Source organism: Pelodiscus sinensis, chromosome 2 (assembly GCF_049634645.1).
Source record: "Pelodiscus sinensis isolate JC-2024 chromosome 2, ASM4963464v1, whole genome shotgun sequence".
NCBI lineage: Eukaryota > Metazoa > Chordata > Testudines > Trionychidae > Pelodiscus > Pelodiscus sinensis.
Genome location: NC_134712.1, coordinates 225,383,223 through 225,409,248, shown reverse-complemented (window position 1 = coordinate 225,409,248; position 26,026 = coordinate 225,383,223). Strand labels below are relative to the sequence as shown.

The window sequence follows — 26,026 nt, the reverse complement described above, 5'->3', positions numbered from 1 at the left end:
GTTCAGCACAGGCTATTAACAACTTTGTTAGGTATAAAGATGTTACAGTTTTAAAAACTGAGATCCTGTGACCCAGCAGTACTACATATAGGACCTTCATCACTGTGGAAAAGGGAAATTCTCAGCTGTGCCCAGCACTCATTTCTACTTTGGGGAGGAATCAAGACATCCAACTAGAGCCCTGTAACATGATGATGTAGAATTAAGCTATTTTAGGTGGTTTTGAACTGTGTTAACATTGTCCCTTCCTGCTGAATCTTGCACAGTTGTACTAAAAATAACAGAGGCACCTGCCTTTATAGACATGGGGGAAAGACAATCCCAATAAAATTTTGAATAAGTCTGTATAACATGTATATATTACGTTTTTTCTTGTAACGGATGTGGCATAAACAAAATAAATGAGGATGTCGTATAACAGGTGTATTGACAATTATCAGCAATATGCCTAGTGAAAGCACATTCTGATAAAATAATCTGTGTTATTTATGTATTAGTAAATGTAACCTCTTCAGGGTTTACAGAATATGGATCCTTTAGATCAGGGGTAGGGGCCACTGACCCACAGAAAAATCAGTCGGGGGCTGCACACAAGTGAGAAACAAAAAAAACCCCGCACCTCACCAGTGTGGGCTCCCCAATGCTGGGGGGGAGGACACCCCAAACTTCAGGGGCCAGAACCAGGCAAACTGGGGACTGCATCCAGCCCACAAATCTTAGGTTCCCCACCCCTGCTTTAAATCTTTTTCCTGAAGGGAAGAAATACTGATTTTTCCAGGAAGTAGAAATGCTGTGGAATGAGGGAGAGTGACTGGATATATGTCTCTAGAGCTCTGTTCAGAAGGCCTGGAAGTGAAGCAGCCAAGAACCTGCCTAAAGCCTAGTAGAGACAAAACAGCCACCTGGGGACACCTTAGAACAGGAACCAGGAGGAGTACCATGCCAGGTAGGAATCAACTAAGAAGGACAAACCAGAGGTGGACCCAGTGTCTTTGCTATCCAGAACTATGTGGGACCATGAGTAGTGGAACTTGTGACTTTGCATTGGGAAAAAGGAGGGAATTTGTTAGCTAGTTAAGAGAAAAGGTTGTCGCTCTGTGTGTGTTTGCAGAGAGAGGCAGAAGAGGGTACTGGAAGGATTTGTTGCAGAAAGTTTACTGGTGCCAAAGATGCCTAGGAGCAACCAAGACTCACTACTGAACTGGAACTTTGCCCAGGACTCCTGAACTTTGAGTGTAAACATATTGGCTAGTGTCTTCCCTTTCAGACTGTGGTACCACTGGGCCTGAGGACCTTTGTGTTAAATGTAACTCTTTTCCTGCTCCCCTTATCTTTCCTTCTCTTGTTTTTCTCCATTCATCCTTCCGTAAATAAATATTTCTGTTCCTTACATTTATTGTACTATTCCAGTGTGTGTTTGTGTTCACTTCATGGGGTTAGAGGGTCGGAACATGTGTCCTTGCAAAGGACTTTCCCTGCTGTGTTCCTTTTCTTGACCAGAGATGCCCATAGAGCAGACTCCATCTTAGCCATGTGGTGCTAAAGTTACATAAAAATGTCTAAAACCATGGAAAATCAACTAAGAAGTGACTGCCTCTTCCCCCACAAGAAAATAGATGTGTGTAGCTGGGGTGTAAATCTACAGTGCATTAGCATGCCTTGCACTAGCTATCCATTTGGACCCTGCTAAAAGATCCCAAATGCACTTTGTAATACTCCTCTTTGAAACAGGAGTAGTACCGATTAACAAATTGTATACTCTGATTTGGACTAGTGCAATTAAAAACCATCAAGATCTAACCCCCCATGGAAAGGTATTTATAGTAGAAAGTCTGAAAGAGCTTTAACTATAGCTTTGCAACACAGCTGCAGTATAATACTACCTTCATTATCCTTAATCAAACAAAATTGAAGGGTAATTTTAGAGACTCAGAGCTAGCATAATTAAAAGGTCAGGAACAGCATGTAGGCCAGAGCTTTATTCGTAAATGCAAAAGGAAATTTACAAAAATAGAAAACTTAGAAAAATTTTGCACTTTTTTACATAAAAGCAATATCAAAGGGACAGCATTTAGATTTTACTTGTACATTTTGAACATTAATCTTTAATATTCCCCTGCACTTTGCTTTACTTCTTGATAACAAAAACAATGTTAGAAGTCAATGATAGCTAATATATATGTACAGTAAATGCCTAAGTAAAGTATGCAATAATGTTGTGCAGTGGCCTAAAAGACATGGACTGTGCACACCACACAACAATTTCAAATATTACTCTGCAGAAAAAATAAGTATTTACTAAATTTTGAAAAGCTGAATGCTACATGTAGTCCAAAAAAACCCCTTTGATCTTTGAAAAATAAGCTATAACTCAGAAAGGGAAATTACTATAATTGGAAAGCAAAAAAAGGCACATTATTAGAAATGGATAAATCAAGTCTGATTCAGAATTGTAATGGATCAAAGTATGAAATGTTGGTTTGAAAGGGGCAATTATAGCTAAACAAAAATACTGTGTTGAAGAGTAGGCTAAAGTCCATTATGGACTTCTCCATTTATCTTCCACTCAAGGCATTTTGAAAGTAGGGTTGCCAGATGGTCTCCCAAAACATACCGGACACATGGGAACGCGGGATAATAACCCCGTTCTGGAGCGCCCAGAGCAGCGATCACAACTCCACCTTCCAGCTGGGACTACCAGGCTGGGAGGCAGGGCTGCCATCGGCACTGGGAGCCTGTGATTACGCAGAAGCCTGGTGAGGGTGGGGGGAGTGGTTGGGAGTCCAAGCCACTCTCCCCACCCCCTCCAGGCTTCTGTGCAATCACAGGCTCGTAGCGCCGATCATGGCCCCGCCTTCCAGCTGCTCCCCCCGCCCACGCCAGTCTTCCGTCTGGTGCACAGCCGGATAACTCAGAGAATACTGTCCGGTATTCTCTGAATTTTTCCCCTACCAGGAGACGAAAATGCCTGGCACCTGGCAATCCTACAAACACTCAGCGCCCGGCCTCCCCCCCCCCCAACCTCCTCCAGCCCCAACACCCCCAGCCCTCCTGCTTACCTGGTTCCCCAAGGCTGCCGGCACAAAATGGCTGCCAGCCAAAAGACCTAGGGGAAGCAATGCTTAGTCTTAGTGCTCAGCCACTCCGCTGTTCCTATCCCTGAACTCACTCTTAAAGGGGACATGCTGTTTTATTTTATTTATTTATTTATTTTTACTTAAATCCTTGGAGTCCTTTTTTTTTTTTGGCTCAACAACTTTGGTCTCCCCCTCCTTTTTTTCCCCCCTTCAACAGAATTTTTTCCCAGTGTTTTTTTTGTTTATTTGTTTTGGGAAGGGGTGGGTGTTCGGTATTTTTGATTCAACCATCTGGCAACCCTAATCATGCTCTCTCACTGGAAATACAAAACTATCAGCAGGCTCTCCCAGTCCTGGTCTACACTAGGGAATTATTTTGAAATAACCCTTCCCTCCCCCCGGTAAGCCACCTGGCTCAGCCCTTTACCCCAGACCTGTGCTCAGGCCCTTGAATAAATGTCCAGTTATCACCTTCAAGCCCAGGCCCTGAGAATAGGGCGAGCCGTCAAACAAACAGAGTTCAGCAGTTAGTAAGCCCTGGCCTTGGTGCAGGACAGGACAGGCAAACACATAGCTCACTGGCAAGAGTGAGGGAGACAGTCACCCAGTATGTGGAGTGGCAGGGGGGACGCAGGCCCTCCCTGCTCCACCACGTCCCAGCCCAGGGCCCTAGAAATGGCAACCCAGGCTACCATTGGGGTGAGCAGGGATCTGGCCTGCAACACACTGACACACAACAGTACAATGAGGTCAGCCTGACTGGTGTCGGCTTCCCCTGGACAACTTCCAAACTCCCTCTCAGAGTATACCTGGCTCCATGGTCCCGGCAGGTTCTTGGGGTTGTTGGGGTCTGAACTCTCAAGCAGGGTTAGAAACATTTCCTTGTTGGTGTGGGGGCCCGGCAGTCTGGGCCAATTCTCAGCTTCAGCCAGGTCTTCAGTTGCCACCCCGCTCAAGAGCTTGGGGCAGGCTTCTACTTCCTCTGGCTGGGGCCCTACTGAACGCCTGGGCTGGGCTTTTATACTACTCACCCTGCCCCTTGGCTCCAAGGGAGTTAAAGGGGCAGGACCACGTGTGGCCCACCTGGGCTCGGAGAGGGGTTCCTCCCCCTTTGGGTCGGTGAGCAGCTGCCCCTGCTCACTACACCCCCTTATTTTGAATTAATAAGAAAAGCGTCCACACTACCAAGCCCATTATTTCAAAATAATGGCTTGATTATTTTGAAATCTGTACTCCTGCTTTCCTTGTGAATAAAGCTTACTTCAAAATAGTTATTTTGGAAGTTGTTGTTTCAAATGTAGTTATTTTGAAATAACTTCCTAGTGTTGACATGCCCCCAGAGGAGAAGTCCCAAAACAAGCAACAAACTATTTAAAGAACCGAAAAAGCCCCAAACCAAGCAACACACAAGTTTTTAAAAAAGGAAGTCGAGACCAGGCAAGAGGTGGAGTTCAGAGGGTTCAAACATTTTACAGACACACCCCACCTTCCAGCCTGTGTTGTCATAGCAACAGACACCGCCTCCCGCCCTGCTCCCATCCAGTCTCTTGCATGAGCTTCCTTGCTATCCCTATGGCAGACACACTGAAAGGGACACAAGAAAGTCCAGATTTTTGAAGCAAAATAACAGAGCACATGGCATGGGAATCTGGTAATGTAGGCAAGGGAAGGCACAGACTTTCCAAAACTGCCCACACACCCTGACTACCAGAGAAAGCTGAGGCTTAAGTGTAGCAGCCAGGCTCCCTGCAGCTGCTGGGGAATGTTGGTTCCGTGGTGCGGCAGGTTGGCTTCTAGGCCCTTCAGGTGGCCAGGAAGGATCGGGCTGGGAGTGGGCAGAGCTGTCTCTGTAAGTGGTTTAATGTGCCATTACAAGGGACAATGCACCACAACCAGTATGTGTGTGGGTTGTACCAGCCCTACTGCAATCATCCTGCTGTCCGTGGTCACCCTTCCACCAGCCAGAGCTTCCAGCTGGTCATGTTAAATGATGAGGTTTGAGTTACAGGGATTAGTTCTTGCCTACATATAATGCCCTGGGTCCCCTCATGCATCAGTATTTTGGGAGTCACTGCCCATATTGGCTGCAGCAAAGTCCTAAGTAGTGTGATGGTATGTCTAAACTACGTGCTATTTTCAAAAGAGGATATGCAAATTCTCTGGGAATTTGCATATCTTCTTCCAATCTCACTTTCGAAAGTGGAAACCCTTTTTTCGAAAAAATTGCGTAAACCTCATTTTTTAAGGAAGAGTGTTTTTTCCAGAAAAAAAAAGCGTCCAGACTACTTTCACTTTTGAAAAATCTGCTTTTGAAAGTGAGATTGGAAGAAGATATTTACATATCCTCTTCTGAAAATAGAACATAGTCTAGCCTGATTAATCTTACTGCTGTGGTCAAGAGCCATTATCAAGACAAACATATTTATTTACCTGGCCCAGAGAAACTATCAGCCCTCCTACAGAAAATCCAAGATAATGAGCCAGAAGCCAAATCAGTACCACATTTCTGGCACAGTGTGATGAGATCATAGAAGTAGAAGGCTCTTTTTTAAACCAAGCTAAGATGCTATGGTTTCTTGCCTCTCTTAGTGTCTAACAGATGGGAGTTTTTCTGACAGGAAACTGGCTGAAGCTCAATCCAGACAAAAAGAAGGTTATGCTGTTTAGTTATCAGTTAGAGAAACACCAGTGGGAATGGATGGGTGATATGCCTGCACCTTCCCGTAGGGAAGCTGGGGTGACATTTTACTGATGCAGCATTAGAGTCACATTGCTCCTATAATTTGATGTCAAACCGGTGGCTTCTACAGCCTGTCTTATAAGAGGGACACTACTGCACTGTGTTTAGTGTGGAAAACTGTTGGTTTCTCTTTTCATGGCAAACCACGTTCCAGGCTGGAATTGCACTATCAGTGTCTCGACTCTAACTGTGAACAAAAAAACCTCCAATCTAATCCAGCAATTAGACCTGCCATTTTCACCATTCCCAAGAGTGATGTCTTTTAAAATGTGTAATTAGGCTTAAATAGTGGATTATAAAACAATGTTCTGTAGACTTACAAAAATACAGTTCAGTGGCTTTTACCATTAAATGAAATTACACATGAAAACTCAACATACAATGTGGCCCCAAATGTTTCTATGTAAAACAGGTCAGTGAAAGATTCTAAACTATTAGCCATATTTTAATGAGACATGTACCTTTCTTTGTCTAATGCATATGTAAATAATGTTGTTGTGGTTCATTTAAAGGGTTATTAGAATAGTGGGGATGGGGGAGAGAATTGTAAATAATGAATTCTAAGGCTCCACTTTGTTTTGATTATATTCAAGCTTATTAGGATTGCCAAAGATTTGGAAGTGATTGGGATTATTCACTGAATATGTGCATTCTGTCCAACAGCACTAAGGTCCCTCATGCTATATATGCTGTGCCTTTTGCCACACAGCAATGAGGAAGTCAGGATGGGGAGGGAGTGAATGATTTTGCGAGACAGTTCGAAAACCCCTTAGTGACTTTACTGCGTGTCACTGTGCAGTAGTCATTCCCTCTGGCCTTGTCTAGCCAAGAAAATATTGTATTCATTTCCAGCAGTGCTGCAACATTGTGGCTGCTAACACTGAATGTCTTGATGTATACAGAATTTAGGAGACTTTTTTTAACCACTAAATTCTGAGTTAGTTCTCACGATATGGTGCGCACAATGCCTGTCATCAAGTAGCATTAGTATTTACAGCACTGCGTGTTTTAGTACAGATCCACCATTTCTGGGAAACAGCTAAGACTTTCTGTAGAGTAGCTGTACCTTCTATGTGTATGGCACCCACAGCAGCCCCAAGGAGAGTATTGATGAGCAGTTTCTAAGTCAGAATATTGATGCTCTAAATAGTACACAGCCAGACAGCTGTGGATACTAGAACATTTTTGAATTCCTGAGATATTAGCATATGTGTATATATATTTCAGTAGATCATTGGATGTAAAAAGGGGACTGTCAGGAGTAGGAAGCTAATACAATCTCTGTGTTTATCATGTGTATGACCACTACTGGAACCAGAACTGGTAACAGTATTTCTACAATTTAAGAAGGATGTTGAAAAAAATGAAGAGGTTTCAGAGGTGAGGCATGAGAATGATAAAAAGAGGGGAAAACATGCTTTTTAGTGAAAGGCTCACAAAACTTAACTTGCTAAGCTTATCAAAGGGAAGATTAAGGGATAACTTGATCACAGTCTATGGGTGCAGATACACAGCCATAAAAAGCACACAGTTAGTCTGAGTCAACTGACTTGGGCTCAGGCTCTGAGACTGAAAAACTGCTATGCAGACATTCAGGTTTGGGCTGAAGCCTCTCTGGGACCATGCAAGAGTGGAGAGTCCAAGCCCAAATGCCTACATAGCAATTGAGCACTGCAAGCCTGAGTCACCTGACCTGAGCCAGCCACAGCTGTGCCTTGCAAATTTTATTGCTGTATGGACAGACTCTATAAGAACGCACATGAGGAACAGAAATTTGGTAAAAGGGCTCTTCAATCAAGCAGACAAAGGAATAATGAGCAACAATGGCTAGAAGTTCTAGTCAAATTCAGATTAGAAATTAAGTGGAAAATATCAGAAGTTGTGGGTGATTCTCCATCATTGGAATTTTTAAAATCAAAATTGGATTTTTTTTTTTTTTAAAGATCAGCTCTTGTCCTGACTTTAAATAGAAAGTGGATTCAAATCCAACCTGGTCTCTTCCAGCTTTGAAATCCATGAATGAATATAAAGCAAAAAAACCTCTTGCAATTTGCTACACTTTGCATTAGTCAACCATACTCAATAGTCTCGGGTAGACGTGGTCTGAATACAGTCTTTGCAATGTTGTAAGTATTTTGATTAGGGGTCTGACTTCGTTTTTAACCATTCTAGCAATGCCTAGTGTGGATTCAACTGTACTGACACAAAGTTGCTTTAGATTGGTACAGCTTACTCCTCTTCCTATAAAAGAAATTCTGTGGAAGTACAAAGCATTTTTACTCTGATGTAACTGTATCTGCTATAGGAAGCTTGCACTATTTTAACTATACCAGTCAAAGGCACCAACAGCTTCTGTAGGTCCCTGGGCAAGATGTAGGTGGGCCCTGGCTCTGGACCTTGGCAAAATGGGCAAAGCCTGGGACAACCAGCCCTGAGTGCTATCCATAGTGCACCATGGCAGCCCCCAGTGTCACCTGGAGGGTGGCATGCTCCCCATTCCTTAGCACTGCCCAGAGTGTGCAGTTCAGTGCTCCAGAATCAATTTAAAGAGCCCAGGGTTCTGGCTGCCTCCGCTGCCACAGTAACTGGGACCTCTGGGTCCCTTAGGGTACGTCTAGACTACATGCCTCTGTCGCCAGAGGCATGTAGATTAGGCTACCAGACATAGGAAAATGAAGCGGAGATTTAAATAATCGCCGCTTCATTTAAATTTACATGGCTGCCGCGCTGAGCCGACAAACAGCTAATCAGCTGTTTGTCAGCTCAGCGTGATAGTCTGGACACGCGGGTGGCGACATCAAAGGTATTTGTCGACCACCCAGGTATACCTCATCCCAGGTGGCAACCTGGTATGTAAATAAGTGATGTAAGTTGTTTGTACCTATCTATAAAAAGACACCTCAAAGGGTGCTCTCCGGCCGACCGGGAGGCGGGGGGGCGGGGAGGGGCGCACTAGGCGCCTGAACGGCAGGTGTCATTGCCTAAACTTACAGAACGCACAGTAGCTTAATTCTGACTAACTGCTGTTAATATCTGTTATATGGCAATAGGCCTGCCTGGTGTTGGTACCTTGTCAACACGGACCATAATGCACAGTGGGGTAACATTGTAGGATCTCTGTTACCAACCATTAGAGCTTCGCATTTGACAATAAACCTGCTCAATTGATTTCAAACCTTGCCTGCATCTATCGTTTCTGAGGGCTCTCAGAGATCTCCTGTGTTGACCCAAGAGCACGGGGTCTAACACTCTAGATAAAGGGAGCACCGGCTGTTACACATGCAGCTGAAAGTTTATCATCACCAACAAAGTAGAGGTCCTGTCAGGAGAGTGCTAGGACGACCCGGGCCAGACGACGCTGACACCGACAGTCCAGACCACCGAAGGTACTGAGGTACAGAAAATCGAGGTAGGACAACTAGGATCTATTCCCTACTTTTAAAAAAAGAGCTAGCATTATAAAGACAGGCCCACCAAGGACTTAAAATGAATTTAAATATTTGTACAATTTTAATTTCTTCTGTGGGATGAGCATGAATTAAATGAATGCCCTTGATGTTAACTGTTAAAGATCAAAGTCAAATAATATAACATAGCATCACTCCAGGCAGGTTTCAAATGAGCACACTTTGCTGCCAAGTGGATCACAATAATCCTTTGTGATAATTCTTCCATAATTCTTTGGAATTATCTGTGTGTGATTAGCATTTTTAATTAACTTCCAGAGACAACCTGAAGGAAGAATTTAAAGCACACTAATTTGACTGAAGTAGTGTAGCACTAAGGATAGACAGACAGACAGAGACAATTTTTCAACATTAAAGGGACTAGCTGGTGCAAAAGTCAATGAAGTTACTCTTCAGAGAGGGAGGCTCAAATCACAAACTGCTATATACTCTTGTATGACAGATGACCTCTGCTCAGGAATACAAAACTGAACCAGGAAAGGTTTGTAAATCAGAACAAAGGTGCATTGGTAGGATTTCAATTAATAGCACCCCATCCAGATTATGACTTGCTAGCTGATCAGTGCTATCAGTTTCTTTCTTTTGCTATTTCAAATGTTGCCTGCACAAGTATTAGTTGGTCAGAAAATGGAACTTCTGACATTTCAAAATTTGCTTTCATTCTGAATCAATATGAAAAGTAAAGTTAAAATTCCTATATTGTAATCCAAAAACACCAACATGTGTATTATGTTTCAACATTATTGAAACTATATTAAATATATTGTAGTGTTGAATGCATAGTGTTAAAATCCATGTTATAATAAAGCAAAATGAAATTAAATGATAAAATCCAGATATAATATTTGAACATTATCTAAATAATGAAGTATATATTTACCATTCATTTCATCACTCTTCATTCAAAAAAAGCTGCTGACATTAACATGTTTCTGCTAAACGTTTTCATGTTGACAAAACAGCATTTTCTGCTAAAGAGCTGTTCAGCTGTGAGTTTTTCAACTACCTCTACTTATTTGCATAATCAGAAACATCTATCATTTAAAAATAGTGAAGTTTCATATTTTCTAAATGCTGAAAATATATTGTTGATGGATAACGTTTTCAAGAGTCCCTATTTGTTTTAGAATTGCAAGTTTGATTTTCAAAATTGATGTAGGCACATAGGGTATGTCTACACTACCACCCTAGTTCGAACTAGGGTGGTTAATGTAGGGAACCAAGTTGCAAATGAAGCCCAGGATTTGAATTTCCCAGGCTTCATTTGCATGTTGCCGGGCGCCGCCATTTTTAAATGTCTGCTAGTTCGGACTCCGTGCCCGCGGCTACACGAACGAGGTGCCCGTGGAACGAGGTGTACCGGTAGTTCGGAATAGGAAGCCTAATCCGAACTACCTAGTTCGTGCCGTGTGTAGCCATGGGCACGGAGTCCTAACCGGGCTTCATTTGCAACTCCGGTTGCCTACATTAACCACCCTAGTTCGAACTAGGGTGGTAGTGTATACATACCCATAGGATCTTAAATTACACTAACTCCCAATGAGATTCAGGCTCCTAAGTATCTATATCAGTTTTTAAAATGGGATTTGGCTGTTTTCCAAAAGTTTAAGTAACATTCCTGAATTATAAACATAGATGCTGTCCAATTGTTAAGCTAATAAAGTAGCTATAACAGAGCAGTAGCTAAAACAGTTCTATCATCCCAGTGGATCTCTGTAATACTGGACTGCTAATCTTTGTCCTGACACAGTCCTGGACAGGCAAGGACAGTACAGTAGATGCTTCAGCTGCTGGGCCTTAAGAATAGGGTCCCAAACAGTGCTCTCTGGCTGCCTTCAACCACTATGCCCCTCCTCAGGCTCTTCAGAAAGCTTGCTCTGTGATCCATCCCTCACTGACTGCCTTCTAATTGCCTCATAACCTTCCTCTCCTAGCAACCATCACCTTCCCAAACAGGAGGGAAAGGGCTGCAGCAGATTTCCCCTTAGCAAATTCATCACGCTGACCTCTGCTGACATGAAGCTGCTCAGCCTGCTCGTTGCAGTTATAATAGATTTTTAACAAATGAACAGTCAGATTTCTTCTGTGGGCATCTCCAAGTACAAATGATAAAGCTTCGTAAGCTTGGCAGAATCCTCTCAAGTACTGTCCCTCGTCATGAGTCTGACTGTTGGATATCTTGCGCAGGCACAACTCCCACTGGTGCCAATGCAGGGATTCAGCACCTCTCTGTATTAGGCCAAAGAAGGATGCTATTGAGTTTATATCCTGTTGCACATTAGTCTGCACAGCCCTGTTACTGTTATGTCATGGTCACGGCTATGGACTATTTCATTGAGAAATGCTGCATTGGGAAACTGAAATTACATAAAATGTTATTCATTCTGCATAAATAAACCAAATGCTGCTTAAAGTTTCTTGCACTATTCGTTTTCCTTTACTTCTTATTTTTTTTAATCTTTATCTTATAGTTTCTCAGATTTGGAGTGTTGGCATCTTGAGAGGAATGTTAGGCAATAATTTCATAGTTATTCTGCAAAAACAGGTTGAACTTCCCTGGTCCACCAGCCTTGGGACCTGACTGATTTCGGATGAAGGATTTCTCCAGACCAGGGGAAGTCATTTCAGGACCCCTACTGCCAGCCCCCCCTCTCCTCCCACTGGGCTTCCTGGCTCCCCCGGCAGCCCATCTGAACCACACGTCAGCTCCTGGTGTCCCCGCAACCCCCACAGCTCAGCTGAACTACGCGCTGGCTTCTGGTTCCCCCCTCGCAGCCCAACTGAACCATGCACCGGCTCCCGGGCCTCCACCCCTCTGCAGCGTGCCAGGATTCTCTGACCCTGAAATATCCATGGTCATGCCGGACCACGAATGTTGCCAGATCAGAGAATCCCAGATTTTAGAGCTGCAACTTGCACTGGCAGATATGCCATGCATGTACACTACATAATATACTGAGAAAAGGGAAAGGGCCACTCAATTTTTTGTCAACAAATGTGCTCGCTTTTGATACATTTTTCTGTGTCAAATTTTTTGATATTGTACCATTATCCAATACTGCCTAGACTCTAGACAGTGACTAATGGATTGTATCTGCACTGAATGGGAGGTTTGAGGGCACAATTAATTGAAAGTCTCTTGCTACTTCATTGTTTCAACAAGATGCCCCGTTATTTTTTTAAGAGGAACCCAATTTGTCTGATCTATATTCCCCATTCTAGAAGAGCCTTGTTTCTGATATGTAAACACTTGCATAGAATTCTTCGACTACAGAGTGCTTTACAAATGTCAAATAACTATTTCACACGTCATTCTTGGGAGGAAGGTTTTCATTAACAGAAAAAATAATTTAGGAAGGGCATATGCCCTGATGCTTCTGAGCATAAGCCAGTCACTAACCAAGGAGGTTAGGAAGAAACTTCCCCTTGGGGCAGGTTATTGCACTGTTCATCCTGCAGCTTCTTCTGAAACATTTCCTCTGAAACATTTGGTTCCGGCCACTGTGAGACAGGAAACTGGACAAGATGTACCTGTGGTCTGATTCAGTAAAACAGGTGCTATGTTATCTAAATTTGGTTACGACACAATCAGAAGTTTAGGCTCAAAACCACCAAGAGGATCTGGAGCCTCCAAATATCTAGGCAGAAGGGTCTTTAACTTGGGCCTCCAAAACTCTAGGCAGTTTTAAAAATAAAAATCTCAGCCTCAGTGCAGAGTCAACCTAACTATAGATACCATCTAAACTCAACTTCCTGCTGAGCTGTGGCCAGCTCAGGAAATATGTATGTTGTTACCAGGCTCCTCAACTCATTGTAGACAAGTATTTCTTAGTGTTCATCTGGTTTTGACTCACAGAACAATATCATCAGTACAAATCCTTAACATCGTGGGAGTTACCTCATTAAGCAAACTGCTCACAATAAACAACTAATGAACTGAAGAATGTGTCAGATCTCATTAAAACTAGTGATGCCCCTAACTGAGTCTCCAATTTTCATCCCTTTGAATGTCAGGAGGTTCACAGTTTCACTAGGGGCCTGTTTTCTACTTAAGGGTCAGACTTGGTCAAAGTCAAGCAAGGACAACCATTCGTTTTAATATTCCAGCCAAAGAGGACCACTGAGATCAGGAAATGTTCTCCATTCAAGAGAGCTGAAATATTGTGAGATCAGATGATTTTGTGATATTTCTACTACATGTGACGGATATCTCATGAAAACCTCTGCCAAGCCTAGCACTTTCTAATCTGCATTTATAAATTAGCATGGTTTTGGCCTTGAACCATAACTTCAGTCCTTAGCATTAATCCAATTCAGATCTGAACACAAACCTTCTTGTCCTAGCAGCAAGAAAACTAAAATGACAGAAGTGCAATATAGAAAAAAAATATAATTGCATGGACTTGTGCAGCTATGCTAGTGTCCCACTCTAGTGGCATAGTAGTTAATCATCCCTCCAAGATCCAACATTATGATGTATATTCTTATTTCTTAATTTTTGTGGCAACCTAGCTATACAGAGTCTGATGGCTCCAACCTCAAGAAATGGGACTTAGATCAAATATGTGAGCTTCAGTGTAGATATGAGACTCTGCATATTCAGGGCTCCTCCTGTAGGGTTTTTCCCTGGGTGTTAGAGTCACAGACCAACAGGAACAGTTCATTACAATTTCTGTTACAAAAAACATAGCTCCTGCGGTCCAGTGCTGATGTATCTCCAAGAAGGCTGACCTCTATTGGACCCACACCCCCTGCTCACTAGATTTCCATGTTGTTGTCCTTTTAGAAAAGTCCAAGTCTTAAAGAGATAAAGCAATAGAAATGCAGCTCTGGTATTCCAACCAGTCCCTAGAAATTTATCCTTATTACACGTGCAAACAGTTACATGAGCTACCTTCCACCTAGCCAAATGAGCTTTGCACACTGGAATGCAATTGTATGCGAGACCAAACTTTTTTTTTCACTGGGCCCTCCCTGAACTAAGGTTTTCCTCACCCCAGGAAACCATTTTAGTCAGTTTCCTCAGATGACACCTCCTTTTGTCCTGCTCCATTAACGGTTTCCTTGCCAAACTATGCAAAGTGTGAGGACATACCCTATGCAAATTTTCACAAGTCAGTCCTGTAAGCTTTCAGCTGCGGTGTTTGTCTTTGGCATATGACCATCCCCTCATCCATCTTATCACTCCAGCTTTTTGTACATACTCATCCCTGGATTGCCCAAGTATTCGTCTATAAAAAAGCTTCTTTGTTGTTCCTCAGCTGCATCCCACTAGTACAGCATTTCACCCCCTATGAACAAACACACACTTAAAATAACCATCATCCTCATTTAGGACTTGGAGCGTTGATTCCTACTTACCAACTGGGAAAAATTATTTGTGATAACATTACCTGGATTAGCAAAAGGGTGGCTACCAGTGCTCTCTGTGAGCAGTGTGCTTATGAGGCCACTCAGTGCAATTGTGGAGCGCAATTTGCGTAGCTTTTTCCAATTGCTTTTCTGGAAGAGGCTTTACCGCCATTTGATCAAATGGCAGAAAAGCCTCCTTTTTCAGAGGAGCACTTATTCCTCGTAGAACGAGGTATACAGGGCTCCCAAAAAGAGCGCGTTTGCTCTTTCACAAAAAAAAGCAGAAAAGCAACCGCACCTGTATCTCATTAGCCTAATATTTTCATAAAAACTTGTGCTAGTTACACATTATAATGTTATTATTGTTATATATTTAGAAGCGGAAGCCTCTGAATTAACCTAGGGGTTTATCCTCATGCTCCCCTCCTCAAATGGTATGGAGAGGAGCCTGCATCTACAGATCCAAGCTTGAGGCTTGAAAATAGTGAGTATGGCCTTAGCAGTAAGTTCTGCCTTTCCCCGCAGAAGCCCCTTCATGCAGCTCTAGCTCTGCGGATTTCCAAAGAGGTCAGGATCAGTTTTCTCAACTGGACTCTTCGCCCTCCAAACCTATAAGCTCACAGCTTTCAAAGCCTGCTATAATTTGCCAGGTTTCAGATTCCAATTTGTGGAAACTTATTTCCTCCCTCTCCCCAGTGAGGTATATTCCTGCAGGTTGGGATGCAAGGGGGAACATCAGGGGAGCGTCTGAGAACATGGGAAAGTCCTCGGCTTCAGAGGTTTCCTCAGTCTATATGGAGGGGTGGAACTTCTGGATTATTTTCCAGAGAGGGGAAGGGCAAGGAGCCCCCTCCATAAAGTTAGGTGCATAGGGAAATGCTGTAAGCACAAACACAGAATTTGCACTATGTGGCATGGGGAAAGCAATAGGCCTAATCTCTACTAAAACAACAAATTATCTTTCCCTGAAGAACATTCCAATATAAATAGAGTTCACTAGACCATAGATACAAGGGAGACTAAATGACTAAACACCATATATAGGAATCTGTTACATTTCTTCCTTCTGGAGATATTTTCAGAAATATTTTAAACAAAGAGAAGGTACCTTCATTTTTATAGCTATATCACACTCAAAAACAAGGTAAAAGGATCATTAAAAGCTATAAATAGACTAAAAGAAAGAGAACATTTCAACAAAGGCATCTCTTTCACATTACAATTTTTTCCCCAACAAACATTTTATTAAAGGTCGGAAAGTTTCATAAGAACATAAGAACAGCCGTACTGGGTCAGACCAAAGGTCCATCTAGCCCAGCACCACGTGCCCCAAAGAGGGTGGACCGAAGACAATGATCAAGCGATTTGTCTCCTGCCATCCCTCTCCAGCCTCTGACAAACAGAGGCCAAGGACACCATTTTATCTCCTGGCTAATAGCCTTTTATGGACCTAACAAATAGGTCCAATTCAGTAACAAATAGGTACAATCATCTATTTCAAGTTTACATTTTCAAACATACCTATCTATCTATCCATACAGATATACACAAACATTAAAATTAATTACATTGCTTGGCTTGTTGTAGTCTATAAATATATTGACAAGTGACTTGTTTTTTTACATGTACAATTAGGGTAATGTGTCCAAAAGAAGAGTATGCCACAGTATGCAAAGTAAATTACATACCCTTGCATATCGAGTGTTAAACTCAAAACACTTTCCTGTCTTCTGTTGACTGTTCTGCAGCAATGCTATTAGGGCCAGAGTTTTCAAAAGAATTCAGAAACAGCGTTTCAAATGCTCAGCATCCACAGCTGGTTTAGATTTTCAGTGCTACCCCACGTGCAATGTTCTCACTACTTTTGTAATTCTGGCTAGTCTTTTTTAGCCAGTAAATAGGAGCTGAGAACGTTTGAAAATTTGGCTCTGATTAGGGACATGAGCTTTGCTGAAACTCTGCCCCACAATTAACATACTATAATACTGTATCACAAACTAATTTCTTTCTCTTCATTTACAGAATAAGCCTATAATACTGGTTAGGTTTGGTATAGAAGAAATTTTGTATTCCCTAATTTGTAAATGGTAAAAGAAATATATTTTTAATTCATCATTACCAAACCCACGTGAAACAATAAGTATCTCGATTTTGAGATAAATAGAGCATACTTTGCATTACTATAAGTGTTCATTTGCATTCTGGGCATCTAGGATCCAATCTTGCAAATCCCTTCACAATAAAATCAATACGTATTTCATCTATGAAGGACTTGCAAGACTGGCCTTTGTAGACTGTAATGCCATTTTTTTCAAATGTACTTTTTTACGCCTGAGTTTTTATTAATCATAAGTCAAGAATAAAACATGCAAATTACAGGTCTTATTTCCCCTTTATTCTACATGGGGAATTCTTATTAATATCAAAAGCAAACAGACAAGAGACAGAAGGTGGATAGATTTTTATTCTATGGTTGTTTTGTTTGTTTTTTTATACACACAGACTATGAACTTAATTCACTTGTACTATATTGTGAAAAGCACATCACATTAACTATAGTTTACGGGCATGCTTAGTCTTAACTCCTTGTTGTTTAAACAAACACTTCTGGATAGACATTTGTATGCCAATCTTCACGAAAGGAAAAAAGTATTGAGATGAGAAACAAATTAAGAGAGGAGCACCGAATAGGGTACAAATGCTATTAAGAACTTAACTGTAAAGACATAAAATTAACATTAAGGGAATAAATATACTAGATGAGCATTCAGGAACCAGGGAAAAATCAAAGAATGATTTGAGAATTCAGGAGGGGCTAGAGACATCATCTGTGGCAGGAGCTGGCATTCTTTAGCACGTGGCCTGTCAGGGTAATCTGCTCTCAGGCCACAAGACATTTTGCTTATGTTGACCATCCACAGGCACAGCCTCCCACAGCACCCATTGGCTGGGAACAGAGAACTGCGGCCACATGGAGCTGTGGGGAGCCATGCCTGTGAATGGTTAATATAAACAAAATGTCTTGTGGCCTGAGAGCAGATTACCCTGACAGGCCACGTGCTAAAGAATGCCAGCTCCTGCCACAGATGATGTCTCTAGCCCCTCCTGAATTCTCAAATCATTCTTTGATTTTTCTTGTGGCCCACAAATGGAACCCTGATAGACCATGTGCCAAAGGTTGCCCTGATCTATGGACTGAGCAGCTATACTGGAGAAAAATGTCCAACAAATGTGTGGTGTTGGATATGGTGGGTTTCCAAGTGAAGTAATGCTGCTGGGAAACAAACTGCATTTATAAAAATAATGAAATTCAATATTTAGAAATTACCTACCTCAAGAACCAACCAAAGTTGGTCTCCATTCTTCACATCTTTCTTGTAGTACATTCCATAGAATTTGACTACGTTGGGATGATCAGAGAGAGCTTTTAAAATATTGTATTCGGCCTCAATTTCTTCATCAATGTCCTAGTGCCACAAGATCACAAATATAAATAGCCGTTAGCAAACCCAAGGCCATATGAAAATCAACACATATTGTGCAATCAATTCAAACTTTGTCTAAACATGAAGTAAAATCATAGAAACTATTAGTGCATCATTTACAACACTGTAAAACATACACTCCTTTCTGTTCAATCAAAGTGCCCCCTTGAATTTATTTAACTATACAGAATTAAGGCTAAAGTAATCTCTGGCTTACATTGCCATCTGTCAATTTAAAGCAAAGCATGGAGTGGCAAAATGCCCATCAAAAGAATGGATGAGGAAGAAACTGTGTTACTTTTGGGTAGCTACAAAGTCCTATAGACAGGAGCCAAGGCGGCAGTATTGATTGTACTTCAGACAGAAAGACTTCTATTGAGTCCCTGGGAGAACTTGCAGCTTTTCTTCCTGGTACCACCATGAGGGAGAACAGACATATCCTTACCACCTGCCCTCCATTTATTTGTTAATCCCTTCTCTGGGGCTAAAGGCCAGGTTCTGGAAGATGTAATCTGGGTTCACCTCCTTCTCAATGTGCCAGAAAACAGGAGTTCAGTTCCAGTATATTAGCAGCCTTTACCGAATGAGGAAAAGTTACTAAAATATGACAGCATCAAGTAATTTAATGCATAGTTTGTGCAGTAACTTAATAGATAGTTTGATTAAATCTTATTGACCAATCATGTCTCATTGTTTCCTTGTGCTCCTCCATCTCCCTTTTGCTGTCTACCCGTCTCTAGCCTTTCTCTTAGATCTTTAGCTTGTTGCTCTTTGGAGCAGAATATTTGTTTTTTTCAAATATCCAAAAGCATGCTAGAAAGAGGAGGGAGAAAAATTATTTTCTTTAATGTCTGATGATAGGACATGAAGCAATGGGCTTAAACTGCGGCAAGGGAGATTTAGGTTGGACATTAGGAAAAAGTTCCTAACTGTCAGGGTGGTTAAGCAATGGAATAAATTGTCATAGTTGTGGAATCTCCATCACTGGAGATATTGAAGAGCAGATAAGACTAACACCAGTCAGGAATGTTCTAGATAATGTTTGGTCCTGCCATGAGGGCAGGGGACTGCACTTGATGACTTCTCGAGATCCCTTTCAGTTCTACGATTCTGTGTTTGTATACTGGCTAGCAAAATAGAGCTCTAATGCACAACCAGGGCTGCAGGCAATACTGCAATACAAATAATAATAATAAACAGTAAATTAATTTCAATAAAAACATTTAATACATTTTGTAAACTTATCACCCATTTAGGGGCATTCTAAAATGTAGTAAATACTGTGCATATCAACCTCCAGCACTGAGTCTGAAAATGACAAATATACGACTTTCTGTTTAAAGCTGATCATTCTCAGCTTTAGTTTTAGTTTCAGTATTCAACTCTCTCCAAGCAGTTATACGCCAAAGAATATTGGATGGTTTAGCTAACATTGACCAAAGGCAGCTCCAAAGTTCCACCCTCTCTTTAGGGTGCGTCCTGAGTGCTCCCTTAATGTGAAGTCAGAATAGTCATTGTTAATTTGTTCACACAACAGAGTAAAAAATGGGGAGATGGGAGTCCTAGAGAAATATCACTGCTGTTGAGTTCCCCTGTCTCTGCAAATGCATGTGGCAAGATTCCATTGCTTCTTTTTGAGTCCCACTGAATCTCTTTATACTTTTAAAGAAAGTTTCATGTTGTCTGGGGTTTCCAAAACAGTGCACCCAGGGATCTCCATGTCAGATGAAGCCCTAGAGCACACGGGAGTTTGCCAGCACCCATAGAAGGGTGCCACTGGGCTCTGTAGCATGTTGGTAATACTGTTCTAGCTGTCTTGTAATAGATGTGTGTGTCTTATCCAACACCTTTCTCATAGCCGGATGAACAGCTGGAGGCAGAACTGATGATGCTTGTGTCCACAGAGGTGCAGCAGCTATGGTGGCAGGCAGAGCCGAGAAGCATTCTGTCACCAGTTGTAATAAGGACTGCATGATCCCATTACTCTGGGTGTGCACCTACACCTGGTGCTGTTTTTATCTATTTGCAGGAAATGGTTCATGATTGTGTTTCTGCCTAAGAGTCTGATCCTCCCAAGTCCTAACAGCAATCAAACTGTCATTGACCAAAGATGTCAGGAACAACCTGTCAAAGACAAGGGGTGCATTGTATTTCATATATTGCTGAGGTTAGTGAATGCCTTTCCTATCACTGATGTCACAAGAGCACTGTTGGCTAGTATGGTGCTACCTAAATGAACTGTCTGCTTTTTTGTCTGATATTTTTGCCTGCTAATATGGTTATACTGCTTGAGGTCTGGGTTTAAAGAATAATTGTTTAATAGAGTAATTGATTTTGAGCCCTGCCTGAGCTTCCGTTTTTGCCAAGGTGTCTGTCTTTGTTCTTAGTTGTTTTTTTTGGGGGGGGAGGGGAGGTGGAGATGAGGGGAAGTAATTCCTAAGTAGCATGATATCTACAGAAAAGTCCAGGTCTTCTAGGCATTTGACAGATTATGCCAGAATATACTCCTTTATTATTCCCTCTATGACAATACCAATTAACAACCACAGAGTTATAATGTAACCTGATTTCAGACCATTTTCCAGATTGAATTATTCTGTTGTCTGGTTGTTCACCCTTACACTGCAGTTTGCTATACATAGCATTAATGTTCATGGCTTTAGCTGAAATTCCATAAGACGGAAGAATATTCTACACTGAACATCTACACGTGCAATCAAATGTCTTTCAAAATAAAATTAAATGAAGTTGATAAGGGGACGTTGAAGTGTTCTATACACTCTACTATGATGATCCTTATTGTGACCATCTGATCTACACGGGATCTCTAGTGCTTGAATCCAGCCTGTTTTTCTCCAAGCTTTGCACTCACTGCTTTCATTCTTTGTAATATCACAATTCAGAAGACTTTTTCTACAATGGCAAGGAGGTACACTACTGTCCCATTGCCACAGTCAGTAAGATCACCATTTTTTGGATATTCTGACAATTATTTCATATTTCCATGGGTCTGCAAGATCGCTTTTCCCCAGATTTAATTGAATTGCTCTACCCATTTCCTGAGGGTGGTAGCATCAAGGGCTATTAGCATTACAGCTGTGATTTGATCATCTCTCACTATTGTTGTTTTTTCAGCTTCTTGACCGACAACTCTGTTAGTCTGCCACTGGTATCAAGTTGATTTGGTTCATGTTTCATTGAACATGAGCCCTAGGTCTGTTGAGAACTTCTTTAAAATGTTCTGTCCATTCATTATTCTGTTCTACTTCAGCTGTAAGCATTTTTTCCATCTATACTTTTCACTGGCTGATTTCCAGTTCTGAATCACTTGGTAAACAACTATCTTCCTATCATAACAGCACCTTCAAGAAGTTAGGCCTTTTTTTAAAATCTTTTCATGATTTTCCTGATTTTCTCTTCTTTCTTACACTTCTCCTTTGCTTTTTCACCCAATATGCAAATAAACTTACCATTCAGGAGTTTTTTTGAGAGTGCTTTTCCTTCCTTGTTATGACGACATGTCTCTTAATGATAGAGATGCAGCCGTGTTAGTCTGGTCTAGCTGAAACAAAAGACAGAACTATGCAGCACTTTAAAGACTAACAAGGTGGTTTATTAGGTGATGAGCTGGCCCACGAAAGCTGCATAGTCCTGTCTTATGTCTCTTAATGTATCCAATTCTTGCTGTATCTGAGACTATGTCTACGTCATAGACCTTACCGTGGCACAGCTGTGTGGTTTCCCACGTAGTCGCTGTATGCTGGTGGGAGAGAGGTCTCCCACCAGCATAAATAAACGATTCTGAATGAGTAGCAGTAGCTATATTGGTGGGACAGCATCTCCTTCCAACACAATGCTGCAGAGGCACACATCACGAGGGGACACAATGCTTGGGAGGGACACAAGGGAGACACTGGCCACATGTCTATCACCCCATGTGACTCCTCCTTGCATTACCCCTAACCTAGGGAGGGCCCACAAGCACTCCCCCTCCCCTGCCTTCTCCACCCTATTACCTGGTGGGCGTGGTGGTCTCTGTTCCACACAGTATTGTCTCCTTTCCCCGACTCTGTACAGCATGACCGGAGGCTGCCTGGGACTCAGGAGAGGGTTGCTGCTCCCTCCCTTCCCCCCATCCCCAGGGCCATCCTTAGGCATAAGCAGAGTTCACAGCTGTCTATTGCACCACTAAATTTGGGGCGCAAATTTAGTGTTGCCCCAGGCAGCTGTGTATGTGTAAGGCCACTGCCACTGGGATGGGACAGCAAGTATGGGCAGTGGTGGCTCCAATGGCCAGCTCCTTCTCCAGGAGCTTCCACAGGCAGCGCTCAGCCACTACTCACCCATTCTGCTTCACTGGGCCATATCTCTGGGAGGAAGGGTCCTGGACAGGAACGGGGGCTGGCACGATGCTGGCAACTGTGCCCCAGGTGCACAACCAGGACCCAAAGTGTAGGGACAGCAATCAGCAGAGCTGTGGGCAGCAGCCAGGGCCTTGGGCATGGTGAGCACACAGCTGGGAACCCACCTAAAATGTGGGGGTACTGTAGCACCCCCCAGTCTCCACATGTATACTTCCCTGCCTTGCTCCTGCTCTTGCAGTCCTAAGCACATTCCTGCCTCCAGAGCTGCCACCGCTTTCCCCCTCTTTGGGCATCATAACCCTTAAGGAGGGCCCTGCCCTCCCCATCCCATTATCTCCCCATTATGGAAGGGAGGCTTTATCCCAGGTAGCATGAACAGAAGCTGCCTGGGAGAATGTAGCAGGCAGGCAGTGTGGTCAGAATGGCCCTTTATCCCTTCCCCCAGGGTGGTTGGGGGGCACATGACCTTTTGTGCCCCTCACATTGCCCCTGTACTGCTGTCACACCAGTTCTTTTGTGGGTGAAACTTATGTCAGTCAGGGGTATAGTTTTTTCACACCCTTGGTCAACAAAAGTGCTGTTGTAGACAACGCCTAAGTCTGTGTCAATATCTGAGTGACTGCTGCAACATGTTATCTCTGAGCCTTGCCCTTTTTTCCATTAGGTCCAGTCCCACCTTCTTCTGCCTCTGGTAGTGACTCAGATCTGTTTCTTAGCTCACACAGGAATTAGTCAGAGTACTCTTATTCTCCATTCTGTAGAATTGACCTTCTTTGCTACTTTCATTGAAAGCTGGTCTTTTTCCATTTTAATTTCAGTTTGATGATAAAAAAGACTGATCATTGCTGGCATGTGCTACTCAATATGCCCTGGCATCTTGGACAAATGATCTGTATCTCAAGCTGATGCAGATTGATCAATCTGGTTTGGTTTGTTTTGTTTTTCCATCTGGTGAATTTCACGTTTCTTTATAAATATCTTTAGGAGGGAACGAGGTATGACAGTTAATTCATCTTCCTGAAGTATCCTGGATAAACCTCACTGAATTGCAGGGAACTATTTTAGGAGTTCGTTGTATGAAAAGTGCAAACCTTTAGGCTATGTCTACACTACGGGTTTTACCAGAAGAGGCAATGCAAACGAAGTGCCGATTGGCATTTTCTCGTGCTTCATTTGCATAATCTCTTCCAATTGGTTTTTGCACGAGGGGTTTTTGTGCAAAAACAAGCAGTGTGGACGTTTCCTTTTTGTGCAAAAACCCCTCTCGGGGGGAGGCATAAGGATTTTGTGCAAAAAGGAAATGTTCACACTGCTGGTTTTTGCACAAAACCCCCATGCAAATGAAGTGCGAGAAAATGCTAATCAGCGCTTCATTTGCATTGCCTCTTCCAGCAAAACCTGTAGTATAGACGTAGCCTTATATTATTGTGAGAATGTATGGAACTTCTTTAAAAGGATGACAGGATGGATGCAACCACTGGGAAGTACTGTGACCTCCAAAAGACAAAGCTGAACACATGGGCAGACACAAATTAACTTTTTGGACAATGTGTGTAAAGTGGAATCCCTGAGCAGCACTTATAAGGAAGGGCAACAAACTCTGACCTATGGATTCAGCCTCTGAAACTTTGCCCTGGGCTTTCATCTGCTGATCACCTCAGAAGAGTTCAAAGAAACTGTACAATGGATTAATTAAGGGCTTGTCTTCTGTTGAAATGCTACAGCAACACAGCTGCACTGCTTGAGCTGCACTGCTTCCACATAGACATGACCTATATCAATGGAAGGAGCTCTCCCATTTTGAAGAGGCAATCTAACTCCCAAAGAGGCGGTAGCTTGTTATGCTATACAAAGCACGCACTAAATCCACTGGGAATTAGGATCAGTTTAACCAAGTTGCTCAGAGGTGGGTCTTCCCCCATCTCTGGGTGAGTTAGTTAAAACTATTTAATTCTCTAGTATAGACCAGGCCTGATTTACTTATGAGAGTTCTAGTTCAGAGCAAAAGGAGTGGTGGACAGGTAACCACAGGAAGATCCATGGGTAGGGTTTGAAGGATAGTTCAGTAACCAGAGCTGGGTTTGTGGGACTCTGGTAAGCTTAGTACCATGCCCGTAGGCTCTTTTATTATTGTTTTAATGTGTTTGCTCTGTCACGTTTTTACCTTAAGGATGATGCTTATGGGAATGGGAGAATGGTTCCCTTAGCCATAGGACGCAGGCTTTTGATCTTATGACTGGGGGAGGCAAGAGAGGAATGACAAATCTCCCTGCCTTCCAAATGAAAAAGTAAAACTCATTTCTTCAAATTAACATTCCCATAGACACCACAAAACAGGAACACAGCAGAGAAAGAAGAAGGGAGGCAATAGGGGTAAAAAGAGAGGAGAAGAGGGACTGTGTGTGTTTGCAGAAGAAAGGAATACATTAAAAAACAAAAAGTTAAAAGCCACAGCAGATGCACCATAGCCACAGCTGCCTCAGGGAAATAGAGGAAAATTGGACCTCTCTTCTACTGTGATTTAATAGAGGGTATTGTCTCCTGAGGGGTACTCAGATATTATGTGGTTTGCTCCATTATAACAAGAAATGGGAGAGAGACTATGAATGGAATATTCATTACATCAATAACAGAAAGGAAATCTTTCTCTTCAATTTATGGGGGGAGATAAATCTATTAGCTGAATATATTTGGTTATATTTATCTTAATAAAACATTGCATAAAACCCAAACTGCTCATAAAGGTCACAATTTCTCATAAACAAGAAAAGGCACCTTTTAATAATATTTGACATTAAGATTTGTAGCTAAATTATCCACCAAAATATTTACTGTTCTTTACAGTCAAGAGAAAGAGGAGTATAGTTTGCACCTGAAAATGACTATCAAATTATTATTTCTTCACATGTAAAAATTCCCATTCCACTTTTATACATTTTACTGTTATTTAACAAGGAACATTCCAAAACTCTAAAGGAGTAAAGAGAAAGTTCTCAGTTTCAGAACTCCAAGATCATTCAATTTATGATAATTATTGAACAATATTTAAAATGTTTATTTTTATGTAGACATGATCTTCACCCATCCAAGTTCATTTCTCAAGTTTAGCAATTCTGTAGTGTACTCTCAAAAGCAAAAATGCAAAATTAGAATGGTGTCTATAGAGTGCTTTTTTCCCCATTGCAATGGCTCCCCCTGCAGTCATTAATAAACCTTTCAGTTTAAACAGAAGAAAAATCTCATTCTATACATCCTTACTTACAATATTTATGGTCACATTAGAGTGACAAGTATAACAGACAATGCCAACATAGTATAGGCATATAACAACACTGTAAGGATCAAGAAGTAAAGCAAGCATCCAGAAATTAAGTGATTTCAAGTTCTCAAACTTATACTTCTTGCTCTTCAGTTACTACAGTGCTGACCACCTCATGAATCATTTGTGTGCCCACTTAGTGAAGCAAAATGCAGGATAATGTAACACTTTAAAGACTAACAAGATGGTTTATTAGATGATGAGCTTTCGTGGGCCAGACTC

The 26,026-nt window shown here is 42.0% G+C and overlaps 1 protein-coding gene across 5 annotated transcripts in view; it reads right to left on the bottom strand.

Annotated features, from left to right (window-relative positions):
• The window catches only part of MYO3A (myosin IIIA), a 226,934-nt gene that overhangs the window by 175,417 nt on the left and 25,491 nt on the right, over positions 1-26,026 (bottom strand). For all 5 annotated transcript variants that reach the window (XR_012902077.1, XM_006115285.4, XM_075922537.1 and 2 more), the window contains one exon: positions 17,969-18,103. Coding sequence is in view for 4 of the 5 variants with exons in the window: in XM_006115285.4 (XP_006115347.2) it covers positions 17,969-18,103 (135 nt within the window). In the remaining variant the exon portion in view is untranslated. The remainder of the gene's footprint in view (positions 1-17,968; positions 18,104-26,026) is intronic.